The sequence below is a fragment of the Mastomys coucha genome, unplaced genomic scaffold (assembly GCF_008632895.1).
Source record: "Mastomys coucha isolate ucsf_1 unplaced genomic scaffold, UCSF_Mcou_1 pScaffold13, whole genome shotgun sequence".
Classification (NCBI taxonomy): domain Eukaryota; kingdom Metazoa; phylum Chordata; class Mammalia; order Rodentia; family Muridae; genus Mastomys; species Mastomys coucha.
Window position 1 is genome coordinate 4,162,171 of NW_022196895.1, and position 25,999 is coordinate 4,188,169.

At 42.3% G+C, this 25,999-nt stretch overlaps 1 protein-coding gene across 3 annotated transcripts in view; it reads right to left on the reverse strand.

Moving 5' to 3' along the window:
* The window catches only part of Mpp7 (membrane palmitoylated protein 7), a 261,478-nt gene that overhangs the window by 132,801 nt on the left and 102,678 nt on the right, over window positions 1-25,999 (reverse strand). For all 3 annotated transcript variants that reach the window (XM_031364935.1, XM_031364936.1, XM_031364937.1), the window contains exon 3: window positions 18,599-18,717. In XM_031364935.1, the coding sequence (XP_031220795.1) occupies window positions 18,599-18,717 (119 nt within the window). The remainder of the gene's footprint in view (window positions 1-18,598; window positions 18,718-25,999) is intronic.

The window sequence follows — 25,999 nt, forward strand, 5'->3', positions numbered from 1 at the left end:
TAACAAATTCATATAAATTGAAATCATGTAACTTTTCTCATCATAATGCAATAAAAGTTTAAAAAAAATTGAAAAAGAAAAGCTTGTGGTCAGAAGGATACCTGTGTGTCTTTGATCCTCGTAGTACTTCCTTGTTCTGCAAAACTGTGATGGTTAATTGCCAAATAGAAAAGAGAGTCTGTCACAGCCTCTAAAATTTCAGGATTCTGCATTCACAGTCTTAATCCTGACAATCATCTTCACTGGATTGCATTGCTGAAGTTCTTCTAAGTAGAGATGGGTCTTTCAGAATTAGTATCTAATTTTTTTCTTCAGCTTTTGCTTTCTGAAGAGCTAGGTAAGCACAATTGAATTTTACACATTAAATATAAACAAAGACACAGGATCAGGACACACCAGGTGATTCCTAAGTGACAACCAGAAAAAAAAAGATGTAGAGGCCAAGGATATAAAAAGGAAGCTGGTATGTCCAACATGTTCAACATGGTCGAAGGTAAGAGTATTTGTCTTCCATTTTACTGCTGGTGAGGGAGAACACAAAATCGGCATGATCAACATGGCGCACGCCTGTGCTCACCAGTGACATGAGGACAATCAAGTAAAAGAGTGACTCCACGCCTCAGCTCACCTGGACACACTGGTTAGGAGGGAGACAGATGTTTATCAAGAAAGAAAATACTGAAGTCTCTTGACAAGAAGATGAGAGTTAACTTTTTACCAAGCAATTGTCAGATCATAGCAATCACTCACAAATAACTAACTTCATGGAATATGAGTGACTGCGTTCATTAAGAGTTCCACTAGGCTGCCAACTAAACTGCATCTGGGAAAAAGATCTGGAGTTGTTATACGGTAAAGACACTCGCTAGATTTAGGCAAGCTAAACTGCAAATAAAGGATCCTGAAATCTTAGTGACTCCACTACCAGCACTGCATGTCATCCTCAGAGAACCCTGCTCCAAATGTTTATGTGCTCAGACTAAGGGGAGGGCCCTCTCAAGGTTTGAAATACTAGTTTAGCTCAAGAGCCAGAGAGGAAAAGACAAAGAAAGCAGGCCACTGGCCCCAGAGGGCTCGTGCCCAGCAGCGAAACATCCCTCTTCCATACACATATTAATCAGCACACAAATGGTGTGGCCATGACTGACATGAAGAGACAGGATGCTTTTGTTTTCTTCTGTGAACATCATTCTCACAGAATGAATGAATAGAGGGTAAGAGAGACAATTGGGTAAAGATGTAAAATACCTTTCTGAATCAGAAGGACTTATTCTATACTAATTTTACTTTACACACAGGAGAAAAATGGACTGTGCATGGTGGGCATGCCTTTAATCCCTTGAGAAGCAGAGGCAAGAGGATCTCTGTGATTATGAGACCAGCCTGATTGAGATATGGAGCTCCAGGCTAGTGGAGAGTACTACCTACGTAAAAAAGAAGCCTACAACCTCATACTTAGATTTCTTATAGTAATTCAAGCTTATAGTAATACCTTAATCACAGATTCACACCAAAACTTATGAGTGCTTTCAAACTCTTAAAAATATTTCATTTGGAAATGTTTAAAGTTCCTTTAAATATTATATGTAGCATGGACAGAATTTTAAACCAATCTAACTACTGCCTTTCCTTTTGATAACATCACCAAAAAAAAAAAATACCTTTACTGAGATACACAACAAATTAAAATACTAACAAAACTTCCATTTTGAACCAGTTTAATAAAGAAAATTGTCATGAACTGTGACCCTCCTCCAGCTGAGGGCTGGTTCTGTCAGACCTTGCCTTGCCACAAATAGCCACACCTTTCTCTAAACTCCTACAAATAGCCACGCCTCTCTCAAACTTTCTGCTAATAGCCACGCCTCTCTCCAAGTTCCTGTTCCACCAGAAGTCCCGCCTCCACAGACTGAAGATGAAGCTGCTGACTGGGCCATGGGTTGCTGATGACTGTGGGAGGGGTTTTCTCCCTACTTACCTGTTTGTAACAAGGATTGTTCAATAATGATGGCAGACTGAAAGCACACCATGCCTTGGTCTCATTTTTTAAACCCCTTCCCGCATTCCGGTTCCCTTAATTTTTTCAGGCTCTGACTCCCATTCCAAAGGACCCATTCGTGTGTGGCTGCAGGCAGCTACAATGAACTAAATCTGTGTAAGATTTATAAGAAAGCTCTATAAGAAAGATAACATAATTTATGCTACAAATAAAGCTGACTGAAAAGCCAAATTATTTACCAACAGGTACAACAAGTCAGTCAACCAGTATAGTGGGGTGTGGACAGCCTTCATTGTGCCTCCAAGAGACCAAATAAGATTTGTGAAATTAATGGAAAACAAACTGTTTGGGGAAAACAGATTGGAACAGGTTTTTCCATCTCCTGTAATCTAGCAACCTCTCTCAGACCCCTATGACACCTTTAAACAACGTAGACTAGAAAGGAGCACTTTACATATAGACGAGGCCCAAAGGACTTCACTCCATGAAGAAGTATAAACAAGTGGCCGAGGTGCTAACAGTATACAATACACCTTCCCACAAACTGGGAGGATGAAGTCAGTGGAAAAAGCCCAAAGGACCCCAATGGAGCCAGCAAACACAAATAAAACTCAAAGTAGACGGGTGTGTGTGTGTGTGTGTGTGTGTGTGTGTGTGTGTGTGTGTGTGTGTGCAAACACCTCAGACTCTGGGGCCCGCTCGCTCTCAAGGATTTTGTTGTGGACTGAAGAGGGGTCTGTAACACTTTTGCTTCTACACCTACGATAGCCAGAAAATGTTCGGGTAGCTCAAGAACTTTGTGAAGAATTTCTAATTACATTCTGCTATAAAAATTTTTTTTTCCCCAGAAAGGGTTTCTCTGAATAACAGAGCCCTAGCTGTCCTGGTCTCTTGTAGAGTAGGCTGGCCTTGAACTCACAGAGATCTGCTTGCCTCTGCTTCCCAAGTGCTGGGAACAAAGGCGTGCAGCACCACACCCAGCCTGCTATCAAATTTTTGCTGCAATTTTAAAGAGTACAAAAAAATATATATAAGGCATAAAAAGAAAAATGTAATAAAGTTAGAAAACACCATGGTAAGAAAATAAGCAAAGGAATGTTAGAAAGAATGGTGTACCAATGAGCGTGGCTTACAGAGTTCTAAAACAGGAATGATGAAATTAATACTAATTAGTCTCATTATTGTTATAACTCACTATGCACCAGATACCATTTAAAGTACATTTCACGTATTCATTCATTAATTTGAATTTGATTCACTAAGTTATTAATAATCGATCCTGATAATAAGCATTGCAAAGCAGGTACTTCAAATATAAAGCAACTGAGGCACTATGTGTCGGTAAGAATGCAGATGATGCCATGCTTAAAGGCCAGAATCCAAGCTAATCAACCTAATTGCACAGGCTAGATCTGAACCAGGATTTGAGATATATCTTAATAAGTGCCAGAGCTTGAACACACAGAACACTACTAGGTGTGATACAAGGACTCAGCGTAGCCATCGCTGCATGGTAAGAGCTCTGAGAAGGAGATGGCAGAGCCATCGCTCCATGGTACAAGCTCTGAGAAGGAGATGGCAGAGCCATCGCTCCATGGTATGAGCTCTGAGAAGGAGATGGCAGAGCCATCGCTCCACGGTACAAGCTCTGAGAAGGAGATGGCACAGAGGGATGTGGGATGGAAACCCAATAGAAATGAATCACAAATGCTATGCTGTAGACACAACACTCCTTTCTGGAGACTGCCCTCCTCTGCCTGCACACATGGGCTTCTGTCTCCATTCCATCATGGTGGTGGCAGTAGTACTGGTTAACAAGGACCTATAGCACCTAACTAAACTTCAGGCAATGTTATCCAGTCTTCCAGCCAAAATCAGGTAACGTAAGAGGTTTCCTTGTAATTCTCATTTGATCCAAGACAGTAGAATTATAACTGCATGTTTCAATATGCATTTGTTTCCCCACTAAGATCAATCCTTGTAGAGCAGTCTGGCAATTCCTCCTGAGGTTGGGAGTGCAGTTGCTGGTAAGGCTCCTGCCCTGCTGAGCAGTATCTAGGGAAGCTGCATACCTTCCTGTTCTCTGGAATTCCTATTCTCTGGAATTAGGGAGTAATAGGAATTTCTGGACAAAGGAAATGAAAATATTAGAGACTTCTTGACTTCAGACATCCTAACGAATGACTATTCTCAAGGGCAGTGATATTTCTAGGAAAGAAATGTTTCTGTGGGACTAATAGATTCCTTCCCATTAAATTATGGCTAAGTACACACGTTAGGTGGTTGTTCTGAAACCATGAATTCTTGCCAAGTCATCTGCATGCACTCTAACTTCCAAAAGGCACTATTCCATTATAGTAAACTCAGACTGGGTAGAAGACAGATCCATCAAGGCTTCACCAACCTGGCTCTGATTCACTCTCCTCTCCAGCAAATTTAAGAAGGGCCACATATGGCCAATGTTTTTAGAGTATAAATTACAAAAACAACAATTTACCCGGAGCCTCAGGAATTCCTATCTTCAGTAGGCTGTACGTATTTCTGTACCCAGAAAAGTGTAACCTGTAACATATGAAATACCTCTGTCTGGTTTCTCCAACAGAGCTGGCTGGAGAATTACCTTTGATTGGCCCAGGAACATTACCAGCTGTTGAGGCCCAAAGAGCAGCTCTGTCAGACCAGGTGGCCATGGATCATTCATAGTGTCTGGCTATCTTTTTATTTTTTCCTCCCACCCAAAGCAAACAATACTTCAGAGGCAAGTAACATAAACTCCCCAAACAGTTTGCTTTCTAAATATGACACCATCCCTCCCTCTCCATACAGATTGATGTTTCAAAAAAATCCCTAAATTTGCACATATCTTATAAAATTAACTCAGCCTAGAATCTAATTCACTACCTCAGGAATGTCACCCCCAATGACAGTCATTAATCCTCTAATGAAAAGCTTAATAAAATCTCATCTTGAAAAAAATGAGAGAAATTGACAGTAACTGACTAGGAAAGCCGATAAAACCGTTAGGTAGCTAGTCAGATCTCAGTAAGCTTGAAGACCCCTGGAGATGGACCCTTCATTCCAAACTAGCAGCTTCTGAAACCAACAACTGGGGCTATAGGACACCAATAGATAACTCGATGTGTCCTGTATCTCTGGCCTAGGGCAGAGATGTAGCATCATGAATATTTGGCAAGACCTAAGATCAGTGTCTATCCAGAAACTTTCTAGTAAAGAACATAAACAATAACTTTTTTCTATTCCCTTAAGAGTTGATAGAATGAGTTGGTTGAGCACTCTCTAAGAAAACACCTTGGATGACGTTCTCCTGCCCCAGAGATGCTAGCGATTGAAACATGCATGCCATAAAGAACATGCAGAAGTGTGCCCTTAGCCACTGTCCCCTCTCACCGCTTCAGAGTACCCCTCTGTACTCTGTAGTAAACCCCATCTTCTAAACCACACCATAAGCATCTCATATATATGTGTTTAATGGTTATCATAGGACTGGGGATCTGAAAGGAAGACAGAAGGAGCCAGAAGGAGACTCCAGTGAAGAAATGTATGCTACCTCAAAACACTCTTATTAATTAGGACAAAGGATGAACAACCAAGACTGTCATGGTACCGAGAAGTATCACGTAAACTTACTTATACATGTAACTGGTTTAAAGAGAACTGATAACCAAGCCACAGCACTTCACTTAGAAGTGGAAAGAAAGATTAATCTCACACGCCCCTGACCTCTTCCATAGAGAAGTACAGAGGCCTCCTTCATGGTTTTTTTCCAGTGAAAACTAATAAATCCAAACAGTAAGCAAATAAATTGTGTCAATTTGCAACATTTTAAGTTCAGAAACAAGTCTGCTAAAGGACGTTGAGGTCAGACTCCTTTCCCTAAGCTACTCCATACTATGCTAAAGGACGCTGAGGTCAGACTCCTTTCCCTAAGCTACTCCATACTATGGAAGATTGCAGGTTTTCAGGCTATGCCTTGCCCTGAGGGACCCCCCACTTTTACAAGTAACATTTGATTCTGCTTTAAAGATGGAAGATGATCTTGCACCTGAGTGCACTCACAAACTGTACCATATGTCTTAACACAACTGCTGTCCCAAAGCCTGAAAACAACTTCTCCCTGGGAGTAGAAAGGATGCCACCCTATAAAATGTGTCGGGGGAAAATGATACTGTAGAGCCCATGAATGTATTAACTTTTTATAAGGAAAACCAGACCAAGAATGTACAGGACACACCAGATGAAGGTTAAAACTCCCCATGTGGACCCCAGAAAGAAGTGAAGCTCAATACTGAACAGTGAAGGTCCCTACCAGTGTACCATCTGGTCACCCAGAGTGTATGTTAAGGAATCCTGTCCTACTTACTCCACTGCCATCTGTCCATCTTCCTGCTCACCCATCTGGACCTGCCATCCACCTGCCAACAGTGTACCTGTTTCTTCATCTGGACGAGTTCTTCTCTGCTGCTTCTCTCTCAGATCTGTGATGTCCATGGCCACTATTCTTGTTCAGCTTCTCCCCTGCAGCTTATCCATACATCTTAATCAACATGTTCTAGTCCTACTGGTTTCCCAGCCTTGGCTTCTCAGGCCTCTTTGATACAAGCTGCACCTTTAACCCTTTGTAATCATTCTATAACCTATGTCTGTACATATATAGACACAGTTATTCTATGATGTTTGATGTGCTATTTGAGAGTTTGCATTATAAATTGACACTGGCTTAAGAGTTAAAATATCCTGGAGGTCCTGACAAAGAAGGGTGCCCACGCATTCTTCCATAAGAGCCACCAGTTTAGTTCCCATGGCTGAAGTCAGGGAAGGAATACTCTGGAATTTCAGTTGCAAGACGAGAAAATAACTAAGCTTCAAATACATGTGCCCAATAGACCCATCTCAAGAGAAAAGAAAAGAAAAGGAAAGAAAAGGAAAGGAAAGGAAAGGAAAGGAAAGAAAGAAAAAACAGAAAAGAAAAGAGAAAAGAAAAGAAGACAGGCATTTAATAAGATTGCTGAATTGTTTTCTAACAACCTACCCTCGCCAATAAGTCTGCAATACTATCCCAATAGGTAACAAGTGGGAGCTTCGAGGTGCTTGAAGCAGGACTCTAATAAGGGTTGTCTAGAAAATATCATCCTGAGGGAGGTAAAACAGTCACAAAACACCACATATGGTATGTACTTGCTGATAGGTGGATATTAGGCAAAAAGCTCAGAATACCCATGATGCAACTCATAGACCATATTGAAGCTCAAGAAGGAAGACCAAAGTATGTATGCTTCAGTCCTTCTTAGAAGGGGGAACAAAATACTCATAGGAGGTAGAGGGTGAGAGGGACTTGGGAGGAAGAGAGGTGAGGCGGGGGAGGGGAAAGGGGGAGCAGGATCAGGTATGGGAGGAGACTAGGATGATAGAGGGTCGGGAAATTGAACAAAAGTGTGCAGCAATGGGGGATGGGGAACGGGTTATAGCCACCAGCAAGTCCCAGATGCCAGGAAAGCAAGAGGCTCCCAGGACTCAACAAAGTGGAGAGAAGACTTGTAGAGACCATATCCAGAGATTAGGCAAGGCCCTGGTTGGGGGATGGGGCCACCCACTCATCTCCAAATTTTTAACCCAGAATTACTCCTGTCTAAAGGAAATATGGAGATAAAGTATGGAGCAGAGTGAAGGAAAGGTCATCCAGAGATTGCCCCACCTGGGGATCCATCCCATATTCAGACAGCAAACCCAGACACTATTGTGGATGCCAAGAAGGGCTTGCAGACAGGTGCCGGCTATATCTGTCCCCTGAGAGGCTCTGATAGAGCCTGACAAATAGAGAGGTGGGTACTCAAAGCCAATCACTGGACTGAGCATGGGACCCCAATGGAGGAGTTAGGGAAAGAAGGGGTTTGCAACCCCATAGGAAAAACAAAAATATGACCAACCAGAGCTTCCAAGGACTAAACCACCAACCAAAGAATACACATGGAAGGACCCATGGCTCTAGTTGCATATGTAGCAGAGGATGGCTTTGTCTGGCATCAATGGGAGGGGAGACCTTTGTTCCTGTGAAGGCTAGATGCCCCAGTGTAGGGGAATGCCAGGGTAGTGAGATGGCAGTGGGTGCATGGGTGGGGGAACACCCTCATAGAAGCAGGGGGTGGTGGGATGGGATATGGGTTTGGGAGGGGAGACTGGGTTAGGGGATAACATTTGAAATGTAAATAAACAAAATATCCACTAAAAAAAAAGAAAAATAAAATTCCAAGACAAGCGGGCTGAGTGGCTAGGGGAGAAGGACACAAAGGAAACTAAATCTCTGGGACTAAGCTTTACACACCCAGTTCCAAGCAATACTAACATAAAATCTCACAGTAAAAGCTAGATCCCTTGAGTTCCTGTGTAAGACTCTGTCGAGCCTTAGCTTACGTGAGACCCCCCGAATCACATGGAGCCTGATCGATGCAAGAGCATGAGGATTTTTATTCCAGTGCACTGAGGCCATCCCAGACCCTAAGGAAAGGAGGCGACCCCGAACAGCTTGTTCAATGAGCTTTTAATACAATTTTCAGGGCAGCAGTGATTAGACACAATGTGACTGGTAGAACAGAGTGACTTTTTAAACCTAGTGGTCTTTAGAGAATGAGGTGGCAAGGACTCCCCTTGTCTGAAGGTGGGCAGAGGTCTACCATGAGGAATGTGTCCCCACCTGAAGGTTGTTTCTCACCCTGTGATCTGAGGAATGTTAATTAGCCTTTCTCTTCTAGAGAGTTGCTACTTTCCTAAAGTTCCTGAGCTTATTTTATTAAGGAAATTCCTGGCCTCCCGGTGTGTTTCTGAGATGTCCCTGTCTACTCAGATCTTACCTCTGTTACCCCATTAAATCACACCTAGTTTTCAACAAAAAATTCCAAGGCAGGATAACAGCAGGGAAACAAGGCCCAAGGAGATGAATCAAGTATCAAGGAGAGTCAGACAAGGTGGATTTAGCAAAGGAACCAAAGAATTTAAAATAACTATACTCAATATGCTGAAAGTTCAAATGGAGGAAGCCGTGCATGAGCCAACACAGCAGGTAACATTAAGCAGAGAGACTGATGACACCATCAACAGGAAATTCTAGAAACCAGAGAATGGTTATGAAGAAACAAACGCTGCCTCTGATAGGCTTCTCAGTCAAGAGAACACAGCAGCCAGGTATATCATTTCCATTCTGTGGCTGTGATAAAGCAGCTTATAGAAGGAAGAGCTAAACATACTCTCTGTTCCACAGAAAGAGTCCATAGGTGCAAGGTAGTAGGCAGTCCCGCAGAAAGTCTAAGGTGCCCACTAGAAGTGGGGCAAAGTTAGACACCCTGAAGTCCTCATGGGGTAATGTACTTCCCTCCAGCAAGGCCTCCTAGAGCTTCCTTAATCTCCCCCAAACAGCACCACCAACTGGAGAGCAAGGCTTCAAACACAGGAGCCTAGGGTAATGTTGTCCTTTAAAGCCCACACCAAGGAAGGGGAAGAGAAGGTTATGGCAGCTCCCTGTGGAAATGCAAACCAGAGGATTAGTGGAAAAGGGTGAGAAACAAAACCCTAGGAGCTGAACTGGAAGCTCTGGGAGGAGGAGAGCCAAACACGGGAAGGCACTAGAGGCCAGAGTTCTCCAAAATCAATGACAAATGCAAACCGAAAGCACAGGAACCTGAAAGTAAAGAAATAAATCCATAAAAATTAAGACACATTCTGAAGCATCCACACCTTTGCCCATCGCATTAAAAGCACAGAGGACCAAAAATAAAAAGAAGCCTTGAGGGTGGGGGATGGTACAAACACCACAACACCCTGTCTATCTTCCATGAACTTGGCTGAGATAAACACTGGTGTTCTATCAAAAACCAGGCAGGCAAGGAAACAATTAAGGAAAATATTTTACATGTTGGAAGAAAAAGAACAGCACTCTACAATTTGTGTAGCCAGTGAAATTACATGTCACAAGTAGAGGGAAAACATGAACTTTCCAGACAAACAAAAACGCAAGGAATTTGTTTCCAGTAGGTCTGCCTTCCAAGAAGTATTGGGAGACACTCTTCAGAGTGAAAAACATTATGTAGATCTCAGGTTAGAAAAACAAACCAAACCAAACAAACACACAAAAAAACCACCACCAACAACAAGAAAGGAACGGTGGAAAAGTAGTTAGTGAAGGTAAATTACAACCCTTTATTTGTCTTACTGGGAATTTCTCAGCTAATACATAGCTGTTTGTTCAAAGCAGTGAAGACAACCATATAGTGGGTGATTCTAGCATACAGATAAGAGTCAGACTTGTTAGGAGTACTAAAAGAAAGGGAAGAAGGACTTAGCATACCCTTGTTGACAAGTGTACCTGACACCTGTGAAATGACAACATTATCTGAAGGCAGACCCAAGTTAACTGTCAATGTACATTGCTAACAAGGAGAGAAATATCATTGAAATACTAAGAGGGTAAGTAGAATAACATAAAATGTCCAAATAAATATGGGGAAGGATAAGTAAGGGTGTGGTCCCAGTTTAAAACTAACAAATGTATTGAGGAGAAAGTAACTGAGGCATGATAAATATGAACCCAATACACAAATCATGATATTAAATGTGAATGGTCAGACACACCACTCTATCCTCTATGGCTACAATGAGGAATCTGAGGGTGGTACATTAAAGACAACAGATGTTTGCTCTCTCAGATTTAGAGGTCAATATCATTAGCCGTGCTTACGGGAGTAAGGTGAGATGCTACACTCTGCAGCTACACCACAGTAATGCCAAGGGAAGAGAGAATAAGGGTGCAACTCAGGGGCCAGGCTCACTGAGAACTTAACCCTTGCTCTGGGCAGGTACCACCAGACTCTCTCATTCTAAAGGTCCCATCAGGGCTCAGTGTTATCCCAGTGGAGGCCACTCTTCCAAAATAAGAGCCTTTGGGAAGTAAAACCTGAATCAAAACTATAGCACACAATTAAAAATCAGACACTGGGAACCAGCAAGGTGGCTCAGAGGAAAAATTCACATACCAACAAGCCTGACAACTTGAGTTCAATGCCACCATGTATGTCTGTGCACCGTGTGCTTGTGCCTGAGGAGGTGAGGAGAGGGCATCGAAGCCCCTGGAACTGAAATTATAGCTGGTTTGTGAGCTACCATGTGGTGTTAGAAACCAAAACCAGGTCCTCTGAACAAGCAGCCATGTGTTGTTCTTAACTGCTGAGGAATCTGTCCAACTCAACTAACATCATTCAAATGGTGAAAATGGAGAAAATGATTGTATTCTTCTCCCTTAAACAAATAAGAAGGCAAAGCTGGATGGTCCTTCAGGGGGAAGGGATGTCTTGGCATGGGCCCGCTGAGGTACCCTCTTCCCCCATAGAATATATCTTATACTTCTTTATCTTTTTATAAACACATCATTTGGTACCAAGACTCAGATCTAGAAACTCTTCAGGTTTGCATCCCACCTCAGTCACCACAAGAGATCCACACTCGTAGCCCAGAACTGGTAAGCCCCCATCCCTTCCCATCCACATGGTCCCAGGAGAGAGTTCTTGAGCTCGGAGCTACCCCTGTGTTGTCCTTGAGGACAGGAGACATTCAGTTTTTCACTGACCCTCATTTTAGGACTGAGGTTTCCCTCTCCTTAGAGACAATTTCTTTCTCGCTGCTGAGAAATTCCTGGGCCTGGGTGAACTGCTCTCTGGCTCATAAGTACTGACTCCGAGTGTTAGCCCCCAGCCATTACATGACAACCTGGTGGTCTGGCCTGTGCTTGAATCTCTCTCAGGTTGTTAATGCCCTCAGGACGCTGGTATAGGCAGTTAATAATCCCAGTCTCTCACTCAGGGGTCAATCTTCCCTGCCTTTGTCCATATTTAATAGGATGTCTTGGTCTAAAACAGTATCTCTTTACATGGCAACTTAACTACCACTTTCTCTATAAAGACTCAGAGGGTAGACTTTCCCCTCTCCTCTCTCCCTCATTTGCAGCCTGCTGCAGTCACTATTTCAACCCGTTCGCCTGAAAATTGGGTCTGCCCCCTGCAAGGGACTCTGCTGCTCTCCCACCTCTTGCTCTGCAGTCCTCCTCTCACAGCGTGTTGCTGGGATACCAAACACGCTACTTCGGATGCTTCCTCCCCCATCCCGCACCCCCGCCCCCAGACTCTGACTGGGCAGCGATTTCCAGCTACTAGAAGTCCTGTCCCTGCTCAGCTGAAGTAAACACACCTGCCAGCGATGGCCTTACACACAGGTTACAAGCTGTTCTGCATGCCCAGCCGCAACTGTTACCACTGTCGCCCCATTCAGCGTAGGAGTACACACGCCAGTATCGTGGCTCCTAGAGAATGTATACCTATCTACAGACCAGCTTGTGTGCTCTCAGGTTGTAGGCTACTCTTCGTGCACAAACCACGATCCAGCCAGCTCCTTGCCATTTTAAGGCCAGCACAGTTTGATCTCAAGCCACTGCTGTTAGTTCTTATTCTGGTCCTAAACAAATATTTCTCTGCTAATACAAAAATGTACTTTTCTCTTCCTACACAACCTATCAAAGTTACCTAAGATTCTCTTTCCTATCCTGACTTGATAAATTTTTACTACTACTAAATTCTATTCAGTTATAACCAATCAATATAGCCCTCAATCCTGTTAGAAGCGTGTTAATTATCAAGTTTATGACAGACAGAATTCCTAAGGCCTTTAACATCTTAAAACTCCACAATGTCTCAGAAGATCTCAGAAGGTCTCAGAAGGCAGCTACAGGATACTGCCTGGATTGTGATATGATAATCACTGAAATACGAAGTGGACAAAACCAGATACCCTGAGTCAAATGACTTGGCTAAATAAAGGTAAGCCATTTCTCATGTCATGTGTATCCATTCCACAGAGAAAAAGCCCTGTGTTCTCTGTGCTTGAAAGCCAGACTGACTCTGCCCAAGTTGCCATAGAGACAACAGAGAACACAGAACTGTTGGCTAGTGGATTCTGTCATTTTTTAAATAATATATAACTGATATACAGCTGATAAGCTATTGTTTATTCTTTCTCAGACTTCTCACTACACTGACAGCTAGAAAAAAAGCTTTCACAGATGTAATCTATTATCTCCTTACCTAAACTCTGTTTTCATTAGTTAAATGCTTCATATTTCTTCTTCTTGCTATGCCACTGTTCTAATATTATCTGAGTTCCTATAAATTTGCCTAGCTCTAATAAAACATTCTACTATACAATCCAACTTTTCCAGCCTCTCTCTTGCCTCTGTCTCTTGCCTCTTGTTCTCTTCTTCCACCTCTCTCCCCATTGCCTTCACCCCTCTCTCCATGTTGTAATGGCCTGTGTCTACTTCTCTACTCTCCCTCTCTCTGCCTTTCTCTGTCTCCACTACCTTCTTAACTCCCCTCCCCCATGCCCTGAATAAACTCTATTCTATACCATATCATTGTGTGCCCTTCAGGGGGAAGGGATGTCTTGGCATGGGCCCACTGAGGCATCCCCTTCCCCCATACCTCAGCACACCCCCACAGAACATATCTTATACTTCTTTATCTTTTTATAAACACATCAATTACATTGAAAAGTACTAAAGAATCAACTACAGCAAAACTCTGAAAACTGGTCACCAATTGCAGCAAAGATATAGGATACAGGTTTAATATATACAAAGTCAATTATTTGCCTATATATAAGCAATGAGGAGCTGAAAACAGAAATCACATATGCAATAGCATTTCTGTGGTGGCTTCAATGAGATAGTCTTGGGCCTTAGAATTCTTAGTCCCCAGTCTGGGGCATTTAGGGTAGGATTGGGAAGTGTAGCCTTGCTGAAACAAGTATGTCACTAGGGAGGAGCTGTGTAGTTTCAGAAGCCACACGCTATGCATGCTCGCCCGCTCCTGAGCTTCCAGCTGTCCCTGCCACTATACCTGTTGTCATACTTCCCACCTGGATGGTGATGGACTCCACCCTCTGGAACTATATGTGTATTATTTTAGTCTAGGCATCAAATTCATACCTTTAACAACAATTAAACTAAATCACAGACCTAACTGTAGCATAAAATGTAAGACTTCAGAAGATAATAAAAGAGAAAAATCTAGGTGTTGTTGAGTTTGGTCATGAGTTTTTAAAGATGCAATTGTTTAATGATGGAGAAAATTTCAACATGGGACACATTCAAAGAAAGGAATTCTGTACTGTCTTCACCCAGCACAGATCACAGCATGCTCACACAAACTATGACATCATCGGGTACTTTCAAATTACGAGACCAGTTAGGCACGCAACTGGTCACTAGCAGCCATATCACCATTTAAGTGGTGTCCTGTATTTTATCTGGCAGCCCTCTACCCAAGTTTATTCTCTACAACTTTGAGCATAATTATCCTCATCTCTAGATTCATGAGTCTAATTATTTGATCACACCATAACTACCAAGCAAACATTTAAAACATCTAAAATCAAGTCTTTCTTTCGCCAAAAAGATAGTCAAACTGTGGAGAACTGATCTGCTTATAGAGATGGCTACTGAGTCCCCTCCAAACTCCAGCAGCTTGGCACCCGTGTGTGTAGATTATGGAGCAGGAGGAGCCTCAGGTGCTAGGGAAGAGCACTCCCAGCATGCCTCTCAAACTGGAAACCAGCATGCCTCTCAAACTGGAAACCAGCAACGCTTTGTTATCAGCATCTCGGACATGCCTCTGCTAGCCTCTCAGTACACCAATTTACTTCTGAACCAAAACAAGTTGGAGGGCTGTCCCAGTGGCTAAGAGCATGCACTGCTCTTGCAGAGGACCTGAGTTCAGTTCCCAAGTGCCCACACTGAGTGGCTCACAAGCAGGCTGGGCTGAAAAGCCAGTAAACATCCACCTGCCTCTGACTTCCTTATCCGAGCAGTGCAAGCACAAAGTACCAGGTCTCTGCTTTAACATGGGTTCCGCAGAGTCAAACGCAGTCTCACGACTCTACGGCAAGCACTTCACCAACTGAAGTTCCACAGCTCTAAGCATTATTGTTTTAAACACTGAAATCCCAGAAAAACTCTATTGTGCAAGGAAACTCTCCCTTAAAATACAAAATTTGTGTTTGTTGAAATACTCCATGGTCTAAAAAAGCATAAATCTCCAATAACTTCTTTTCTTCACGTCTTCCCCCAACACAACTACTGAAAGGATGGAGGGAACATGGCAAGGATATAACAGTCATAACGACTGGATATCCTGAGAACCAACAAAATTTTGTAAAAACATAAGTTTCTTGAGGAGACATAAATGTAACCTAATTTAAAAGAAATCCAATATTTAAGCAAGTTCTTATCCCCATCTTATCCTAAAATGCATTTAAATCAGATTACATAACACCACTAAATAAAAGTTAAATTAAGTAATAAGATCTTTAAAAAAGAAAAAGGTAGTTATAATAGAAGACAAATCTAGAAATGAAGTCAGTGCATAAAAGATGCTCCGTGGACCCTGTGCGTTAGCAAGTGCTGTGTGGGCAGCGTTCCCTCCCCAGACAGGGTGCTCTCTAGTCTTCCACCTGTGCAGGTGTCATCTAGTAGCCATCAGAGTTTGCAGAGCTTGTCGGTACCACCTTCCTCCTCACACTGACAGATACCTTACGAGCACTTTTTATTACTCAGTCCTTTGTTTTTTGTTGTTGTGGTGGTGGTGGTTTTTGTTTTTTTTTTGGGGGGGGGCAAGGGAGTTGGTTTTGGTTTTTCAATACAGGGTTTCTCTGTGTAGCCTTGGGTGTCCTGGAACTTACTGCAGATTCTGTATCACAGAGACAGATATGCCTGCCTCTGCCTCATGAGTGCTGTGAGTAAAGGTGTATGCCACCACTACCACCCAGCTTCAGATTTTCTACCTATAGTTTTTCTTTCTAAAAATACCCTCAGTAGAGGCAGAGGAAGGGAGGATAGGACAGGGGGTTTCTGAAGGGGAGACCTGGAAAGGGGAAAACAATTGAAATGTAAATAAAGAAAATATCCAATTTAAAAAAAAAAAAAAGGAAAAAGAAAAAAATTACCCTCAGCCAATACATCTAAGTATGAATGTGTTCCAGTACAAAATCAAAAACTTATTTAAAATGTTGAGATTTTGGGATGATTTTATTTTATTTTATTTATTTTTTATAAATCAAATGTGCTGCTCTTGGGCATCGATTTTACAGATGGCTATATTGGGTGACAAGTCTTCTAGGATCAACCTTTCTTTCTAGTCACAATCTCAATATCCTAAGACAGTACCTGTTGCTCAGACTGTATGTGCAAAGTCTCTCCTTAATATACTTTACATTAGACCCAAAGGTTACAAGTACTTTAAACCTTTAAAACTGTGTGGCAATATAACACACACACACACACACATACACACCCTACAAGGACCATGAAAATTCTGTGCTGGGATAAAAATCAAGCACTGAATTTTCCAGTTCTAAATCATACACTAACGGCTTTCACTTCAGGCAAGAGCATAAAACCAAAGCACATTTTGGTTCACTCTATAACAAATCTTTTCAAACAAATTCCTTTGGCTCTAGCAAGATTTATGTACAAAAGCTAAAGGCTTCTGTCCCCCCGCCTTAAATAGAGGCGTTTGGAACACAGTTACAAGGTTTGTTCCAGCTGTTTTAAGCTAAGATCCCATGAGCTTGCCTCCTGGAGGTGTTTTTAGACTTTACATATTTAAAACTAGTAGACTGGGTCAGTCAGAGGACACACTGGAGGTCTGCATCTGATCAGAGTTGGAGGCAGAGGAGCATATGGCGGAATCACAAACACGCTAGCAATACAAGACTCATTTGAAAAATTCCTGCTATAGCAACTCCTGACAACCTTTTGGACAGTGTTCATGTCAACTGTGCTATCTAAAGGCTGGCAACATCCACCATTCGCTTCACTGGTTTTAGGGGACCAGATAGTAGCTCTCTCTTGCATGCTTCCTACACACTTGCTACTGACGGCCCCTTTGGAAAGGATGCTCGTGGCTCACCATCCAATGTGACTAGGAATTTGTTCATATGCTAGTTTCATTCTTTTAACAGCAGTGACCACCACCTCCACAGTTCTTTGATAACCTTTTCCTCAATACTTAATAAATCTTCCTGACTTACATAGTTATCAAGAACCGAGATAATCATAGTTTCATAGAAATTGTCAACTTTCTGGTACATATTCTGACTTTTACTTTAGGTAATGAAATTATAGCTATGTTACAAATATAAATAAACAAATACCTACATTTGGGGAAATGTTTACTTAAAGACCCAGGGATGATGCCAATTCAAATATATCTTATTCCTTTTGGCAAAAGCTAAAATCAGTGTACATACATCTGTAGCTACTCAACTTCCCTACATTGGATACAGAAGTATTTTATTATTATTATTATTATTATTATTATTATTATTATTATTATTAAATTATACTAAGGCATGAAATCCTCAGTTGTAATCCTAAAACCACTTTTCACTTTCCCCAAGAAATTAACTAAGCTGCCTAAAATGAACTAGAGCATAAAGGCATGTTAGCAATTGCATCATTATGAAAAAGTAAATGAATGAATAATCTCTGTGCTTTCAATGCACTGCTAGGGGAGCACCATACACTGACTTTAGCTTCTCAAGTGTCGCTGCCATTCACAGCAGCGGTTTCAGGAAAAGAAACGCACACATCATCCCCGTTCTGTATACAGGGCAATTCAGAATTGAATTTTCAAATATTATGTGTCAGTTAAAAGTCTCCCATCCTGACAGACAACCATAACAAAGTTTGCTGTATAAAATCAGTCCAGATTTCAGGGAGCCATGGGCATCTACCTACCTCCTACAGACACAAGAAAGGCCCATCACTCCTTTCAGCTTGAGTTAAATGAGAGAAAACAGAGTTCATATTTCCAGAAACAGGAGTGGCATAGTTTCCACTGAGCCTCTTCTTCTCATTTTACTATTTTAAGAGTGCTGGTCACTCCCAGGGTTTCTCTAAGACGGGATCCGGTTCCCGGTGCCTGATGGTTCTCGTGGTGGGATGTTTTCCTTACAACAGTCTCCAAAACTGTTTTTATTCCTATTTAGCTCCACTGTATTTATCTACAAAATACCATTTCAATGGAGTCAGGCCAATAAAAAACCAGCTTACTAGAATTTCAGTTGACTTTGTTAAAGGAAATTATTTTAAATTAACGTGGCTTCTGGCTTGCTGCCGTTTCTGACCTCAGAACACATATTCCTCCTCATTTCTGCTGTGAACATTTGTTTATTTAAGTGAAATTCCAGCTCGAGAATGTCGACCATAGCAGAGTCTCAACCTTCCTGCCACTATTTCGTCCTTTGTCTAAACAAGGGCTGCCAAATACTGCCACATTAGCATGAGCAGCCACATCACTGCCCTTCAGTGAAGTCATGGATGTATTTTTGGTAAGATCTTTAACAACTTCCACACCCGGCCATGAAATACAACAAGGCTGTTTTGTTTTCAAACAATAACAATTTCATCTCTGGTTTACTAGATGGCACTCAAAATATTTTTCCATCTGCTTTTTGCAAAGAGAACCTGACATCAGTGTGGTTTACCTTGACCAGTGAATGCAGGCTCTTTTTACCAAACATGTCCCAGAGGAAGGTCAGGTCCTCCTGGCTATCCACATGTGGCTGCAGCTGGGCAGGCAGAACAGCCAACAGTTCATACAGACCTATAAAATGAAAATAAAACACAAAGTGTAATCTTAGGATGATCCCATTAATTTCACTGAAGGTGTACGTGTAAGTGACGGCTGGAACATGTCATTTTTACTGGATTTATATTCTGGGCCATCAAACAAAACAGTGCTCTCGAAAAGCAAAGGACGTGTTTTCATTTTTAAATTGTTTTTTTTTAACCTTTCATACTTGTCAACATTATACAAGTTTATATAACCCAAGACAGAAAATGTATACCATTCTTCAAAAATAAAAAAGAAATATGAGAGAAAGGCACACCTTCCTTTCCTGGACTGTTACTATATTCTGATCTTGTTAGCCAAGGAAATGAGTCACATGGAGGAAAAACTTCCTTAGGAGAGTATGGACAGAGTGGTCTACAAAAAGGCTTTGTAGTTTGCAAGGAGGTCCTAACAACATAAAGCTTCAAAAGATTCTCATTGTCTAAGATGCAAATGAAGTTCTGCCACGTGGGCCACGTCGACCTCACACAGCCATCCGTGTGCTGCCCGCCACTGTGCACCAGGGTTTTTGGTAGGACTCTGCAGAACACTGCTTACATCTGTGGTGTATAAAGTTTATTGGCTTCTCCTCTGGTAGCAGATGCAGATTGCTGTGGCATACCTCGAATGAGATGCTAGAGGGAGACAAATGCTAGAGACCAACAGAGGAACAGCATTCCACAGAAGAAACCATCCATCCCAGTCACATGTCGCCGGCCTCTAGTCCAAAGACTGCCCAGCAGTGCTTGTCCGTGACTCCTGAGGGAGGTGGCCTGGCAGAAGCCAGTATCACTTTGCAGCACTTGGTACATTTTCCAGTGGGAATTCATGAGGTTAAAAAAGACAAAATTTCTCTTATTTCTGTCTACTGTCTGCAAAAACACCAAGAGCTCCTGAGGCAGGCAACATATGTAGGCCACCTTTCATCTCGGAAAAATGATACAAGATGCTTAAGATGCAGACAAGAGGAAATTATGGACTCTTGATTAGCATATCTACTGTGTTTCTAACACATGTCAGTCCTAATTCATAGGCAAACAGGCAGCACTCTAAAGGCAGATATGATTAAATCAGGCAGATATAAATATCTGATTAAATCCAACATCTCCAACATCCCTGGGGCTGTATTGAGCCCCCCACAAAAAAAGTCTTAAGAATAATCCTTAAATTAGACTATGAAAAACTCCAATATTACTAAATTGGAGTCGGCCGCCTTTCTGTCCAGCGGAAATAAGGAGGCAACAACGAGCTCTTATCCATGCAGTTTAATCAGGAACCTTCATTTTTACTTCTTCTCTAGCTAGCTTCTTTCATATTCTTCTATATCTTCTTCTTACATCTTACTAGTTACATCTTTCTACTTTCTTCTTACTTACTCCTATTCCCTACTTACTCCTATTCCCTACATCTTACTACATACATCTTACTTCTATTCTTATTCTTACGTCTTACTTCTATCCTTACATCTTACTTCTATCTTTACATCTTACTTACTCCTATTCTTACTACATACATCTTACTTCTATTTCTACATACTTACTCACTATCACTATATCTTACTTCTATATCTACATACTTACTCCTATCTATTACATCTTACTTACTAATATCTATATACTTACTCCTAATCTCTACATACTTACTCACTATCTATCACATCTTACTTACTATCACTCCAGCCCCCAGCCCTTGTGGGTTAAATACTTTCCCTGGTCCCAGTCAGCATCAGCTACGTGGCAAAGCATAATAGGCTGCGGGAAATCATGCCAGCTTGCATCACAAACTAGAGGCACTCAGCTTTTCCAACTAAGGGCTTGTTTATCTCAATGCTCTCTGCTCTGGCCAGAGACCAGGTGTTCAATATATATATAGGGTGGCAGCTGCAGCTCCCCACAAATATTCTTGATATTTTCCATCAATTCTCTTTAAAAGCCTAAACCAGCTCATCTTTACAAATAAAGACTTGAACATATCTCAACATAACTGCACTTACAATACCACACTCACCCTCTGTTCAGTCCTAGCTCCCACAGATACATCCCCAAACTCAATAATTGCCCAGGGTCAGCGGTGTTATGTCAGCGACTTAAAATGTAAAATTATGAAAAAACAAGGTGGATTTTTTTCTATTGATTTTAGAAGTTGTGGAAGAAAACTTAACTATTCCTTGGTAAAATGAGTTCAAGTTTAATTAAAAATAGTAAGCCAATTTTGTTGTAAATTACATGGTATAATTGATAGGAAGGCTACATCAGACAATAAACGAGGTCTGGCATGTGCTAAGAACACAACATGGTCCAGATGCAACTCAGTGAGATCTAGCTCCTGATTACTGAATCAGTATTACTGAAACACCAAGAGAGATCAATATTTGATCCCTATGTCTAGTTCAAGCATTTCGTATGTCTTAGCTGAACCTTATCTCTCGGCTAATGGTAAACACTTACAAACACACAAAAGTAAGTAAACTGGAGTGCTGGACACTGCTTCAAGGTGCTACAGCAGAATGCTACTCGTGGGCACTTTATAAACAATGCAAGAGTCCTTGTCAGGACGTCAGTCATAGGAGAGGCACCTCATGCGGGCATCTGTACTGTCATCCCATGGGGTAAAACACAGAAGAGAGGTGACAGAACATCGTTTGTAACAAGCTTACTCCTGTACTAGCAACATTAACTCATTCATGAAGGATGAACCCTAATGGGGAATACATTCAAGTGTATCACTTACAGTCTCCTGACTGCCACACTCTGCCGTGGTCAGTACAAGATTGTTGCGGGGAATTTTTTTTTGGTTTTTTTCGAGACAGGGTTTCTCTGTATAGCCCTGGCTGTCCTGGAACTCACTCTGTAGACCAGGCTGGCCTCGAACTCAGAAATCCCCCTGTTTCTGCCTCACAAGTGCTGGGATTAAAGGCGTGCGGCACCACTGCCAGGCACAGGGAAATATTGAAAAAATTGAGCCGGCACATTCCTGTGCTTGTGCCTCTGCCCCAGCAGCCTGGCCAGCCATGCACTGGCGAGCAAAGGCCAACTTGTTTTTATCTCATAGAGATTCTGACTCTGAACTCCACATCTCTCCACCCAGCTCGCTAGGTTCCCACGGGTGAGTCACTACCAAGCCCACACCATGCGTCAAATCCCGCACGGCCTTTGTGGTGCACCTCAGGCAAACCCACGCTTGGCTTCCTTATCTTTCTCTCTTGAACCTAGACGAAAGTTCAGAAACAATGGTAACTCAATCTCTGGATGCAACAACTAAAACCTAATCTTGCAAGCCTTATTAAAAATCTGATTCCCCTGGTGGTGAATCCTTGCAGATCCGCCATGATACCGGGAAACTGTACCAGCTACATCTTACCCCTCTCTATCCCCATTCCCAAAAGGGACCCTGGTTCCTCTCTTCCTCCATCCAACCAGGAAGTCCCTCCTACTCGCCCAGTGATTGGCTCCTTTATTCATTAGGGGATTGGTTCACAAGAAGCCACCTGAGTCTGTGACTCATTCCTCATTCCAGACAGTCTCTCCCAGGAGTGCAAGCAACACAGAGCCACCCACAACACAAGATGTTAAAATGGAAGGAAGTGGGTGACATACGAGTCTGTATCAATTCTTAAAATAACACATGAATCTATAGTGATCTCAAAATAAAAAATAGCGACACAAAAATATTAAGGTCAAACGGTTGTCTTAAAATTTCATTGGAATCCCGGGGCTCCAAGCCCAATGTCCGTGGTATAAAACAACATTCTTTCCTTGATGCATCTTCCTCTATAACAAAACACCACTGTACTCCAAAGTTCAGAGTCAAAACAGCTTCATCAGACATTCCAAGAGGATATAACAGCACTTTATACATGGAAAGTGTTAACTCTATACAAGTATTGCTTATATTTTGTAAAACAAACCATTTTATACTTCAAGCATTAAAAAATAATTTTCCTGCTAGCAAAGGCTCCCAAATCTGAGTCTTCTGGCTTTTCTAACATGACACAATCCTTACTGATATGTCACCACCACAGTCTGGCACTCCAGTGACAACCTCTCCTTCAGCTGCCTGATCTGGAAGCCACAACCAATGCCAGAAGAGACAGGATAGTGTCAACCATTAATAAAGGCATGGTGACAGAGCCAAGAGGCTGGAGGCATGCAGTCTCAAAGAAGGCAGTACAGGTTCCAGAAATTACCAGTCTGTGAGGAGAGTGGAGTCTCTGCTCTGACTCGGGACTGAATGCACACCTATATCTGAGTCCCAACAGTGAAGAATGGTCTTCAAGTTCAACCGAATGCCTTCAGAACTAGATATGTAGAGGAAGAGTTAACCTACTCCTGGTCTCTGAGCAAAAGGGAAAGGAGGAGATCAGAACAGAAGTAATGCCTAAGTTAGGTGTTCATGGTTTGGACTCCTTCCCCTTGAAGATGGTGCCTGAAGGAATTAACATTATCATCTAAATCAGCTTCTTACATGGTAGGTGAAAATTCACTATAAAAAGCAACTTCAGTCTCCTCTTTACCCTCTTCTCTGTCCCTCCTCTTCCCTTCTGCCACCTACCAACACAGTAGGGTTCGCCCCATGCTGTCCCACACTGCCCTAGCAGTACTCAAATAGCTGTTTAGGACCATGAGATAATAAATTTCTTTTCCTTTTTTTTTCTTTCCCTATCTACTGCGAGAATGAAGACCATTCTCAGCAATCAGACTGTCACATTCCAGAAAATGTCGACGTCACTCTGCAGGGGCGCACCGTCATTGGGAAGGGCCCAGGGGAACTCTGCGGAGGGACTTCAATCACATCAAGGTAGAGCTGAGTCTCCTTGGAAAGAAAAAGAAAGGGCTCCGAGTTGACAAATGGTGGGGTGACAGAAAGGAACTGGCCACTGTCAGAACCATCTGCAGTCATGTTCAGAATGTGATCAAGGGTGTCACACTGGGCTTCCATTACAAGACGAGGTCTGTGTACACTCACTTCTCCATCAACGTCCTTATTCAGGAGAATGGGTCTTTGGTTGAAATCCGAAATTTCTTAGTTGAGAAATACGTCCGCAGGGTTCGGATGAGGACGGGTGTTGCTTGTTCTGTCTCTCAAGCCACTCTGATTCAGCGAGCCACAACAGTTAAAAACAAGGATATCAGAAAGCTTGTTTGGTTGTTTGTTTGTTGGTTTTTCGAGACAGGGTTTCTCTGTGTAGCCCTGGCTGTCCTGGAACTCACTCTGTAGACCAGGCTGGCCTCAAACTCAGAAATCCGCCTGCCTCTGCCTTCCAAGTGCTGGGATTAAAGGCGCGCGCCAGCATCTATGTGTCTGAGAAGGGAACCGTGCAGCAGGCTGACAAGTGAGGCCTCAGTTTCCTAGCTCCAGAAACAAGATCCTGATCATGAGTACAATCTGGGCTCTTTTGGGAGAATAAAAGATTTATATATTGAATAAATAAATAAATAAATAAATAAATAAATTTCTTTTCCTTATGAATTAGTAAGTACCCAGGGCATGTGTGAAATCATAGCATCAAAGGTTTGCCCCACTGCACTGTTTCTTATGTCTTCTTTTGTGTCTTGGGTGATTATTAAGTAAAAGGAAGGTTACAAACACAAGCACCATGATCTTTTGGCTGTAGATCCTGTAACTAAGGCCAAGTAAGTGAATAAAGAGCAGGTGGCACACAGTGTGGATACTCTGCATAAAGAGGTAACTCCCACTCCAGGAGGGATGACTAAGGAGCAGGAGGTACACATAGTATGGCTACTCTGCGCAGAAGGGTAACTCACACTCCAGGTAGAATGACTAAGGGGCAGGTGGCACCCAGTGAGTATACACTGCACAGAGGGGTAACTCATACTCCACATGGGATGACTAAGGGGCAGGTGGCACCCAGTGTGGACACACTGCACAGAGGGGTAACTCATACTCCACATGGGATGACTAAGGGGCAGGTGGGACCAAGTGAGGATACACTGCACAGAGGGGTAATTCACTTTGCAGGTGGGTTGCTGCAAAATTTCATCACCCTGCTGAAGGTGAATTGTTTATTTCTGGAATTTTCCATTTAATATTCTCAGAGCACAGTTGATGGTAGATAATGGAAACTACAGAAAGCAAAGTCTTTGGAAACTACTATATTCTCTTTGGCAGCACAGAATGGGCTAAGTCTTTTTAAAGTAAATTCCTAAGAATCGACGTCTACTGAAGTCTTATGTTCATATCACCATGCTAGTTGACAGAATCTAATGTCTAAAGGAAGTAATGTCTAAAGGAATTAAGATTATCATCTCAATCAGCTCCTTACATGCTAGGTACAAATTCATTATAAAAATAAGATATACTGATGTGGATGGTATACTCCTACCACCTTTCTGTGTTTTGTGGAAACACTAAAGGCTTCCCAGTGCCTTCCTCACTGTTGGGGCCACTTCTAGAATTAGAACATACCATTTTTACCTCTGGAAAAAGTGTGTAAGATCTGACCTATTCTCATTACCTGTGTGGTACTACCACTGTAAACTGATTTCTGCTAACTGGATTTTTGCTTCTCACTTTGGTGTGCATTTTATTATCTCTATAATGGAACCATTTAGCTAATTTTTATGTTTGTACACATGAGATGCTCCTGCAAAAACTGGGAAACTAGAAATACCCTATAGCAGTATAAAACTGTGCTGGCACAGAAGACAGTGGCCACCCCCCAGGGTGCAAGCTCACAAAGCCCAGGAAGCCAACCAGGCATGTCTATGAGGCTCATTAGTAATCTCTTTGTGGGTGTGTTACTAAAACTCAAAGTGGAGACTGGAGACTCCCATAGGGCTGTTAAGGAGTCCATGACATAAGGAAAACTCAGCAAATGAAAACCACAGCTGAACTCCTGCTGGAGTGTCCTGCCAGTGCCCTCTACTGACAAAACTTATCACTGACAGTGGCAGAGGGAAGTCCTCCAAGGTCTCATCAATTTTAGAGCAGACAATGAAATCTGCAGAGAGGTAGTGCAATGCTAAACGGCTCGATCTACAGACGGAGCTAAGTGAGTCTCTTCTTTGCGGGGATGGACTGTCTTTCTGCATTTTGGCGGGAGAGGGGCTGGCTTTCTGGTGCTTCCCACTGGGATACAATTAATGTTACAGACAAGTAAAGACTGAGGCCTAACTGATATAGCCTTGAGAGAGAAACCCTACTAAGTCAAAGGTCTCCATGTACAGTAGTCATCTATTTCCATTATGTTTGCTTATCATGCATGAGAAGAGGAAGAGAGGGGAAGGGAGGGGAGAGGGAGGGGAGAGGAGGG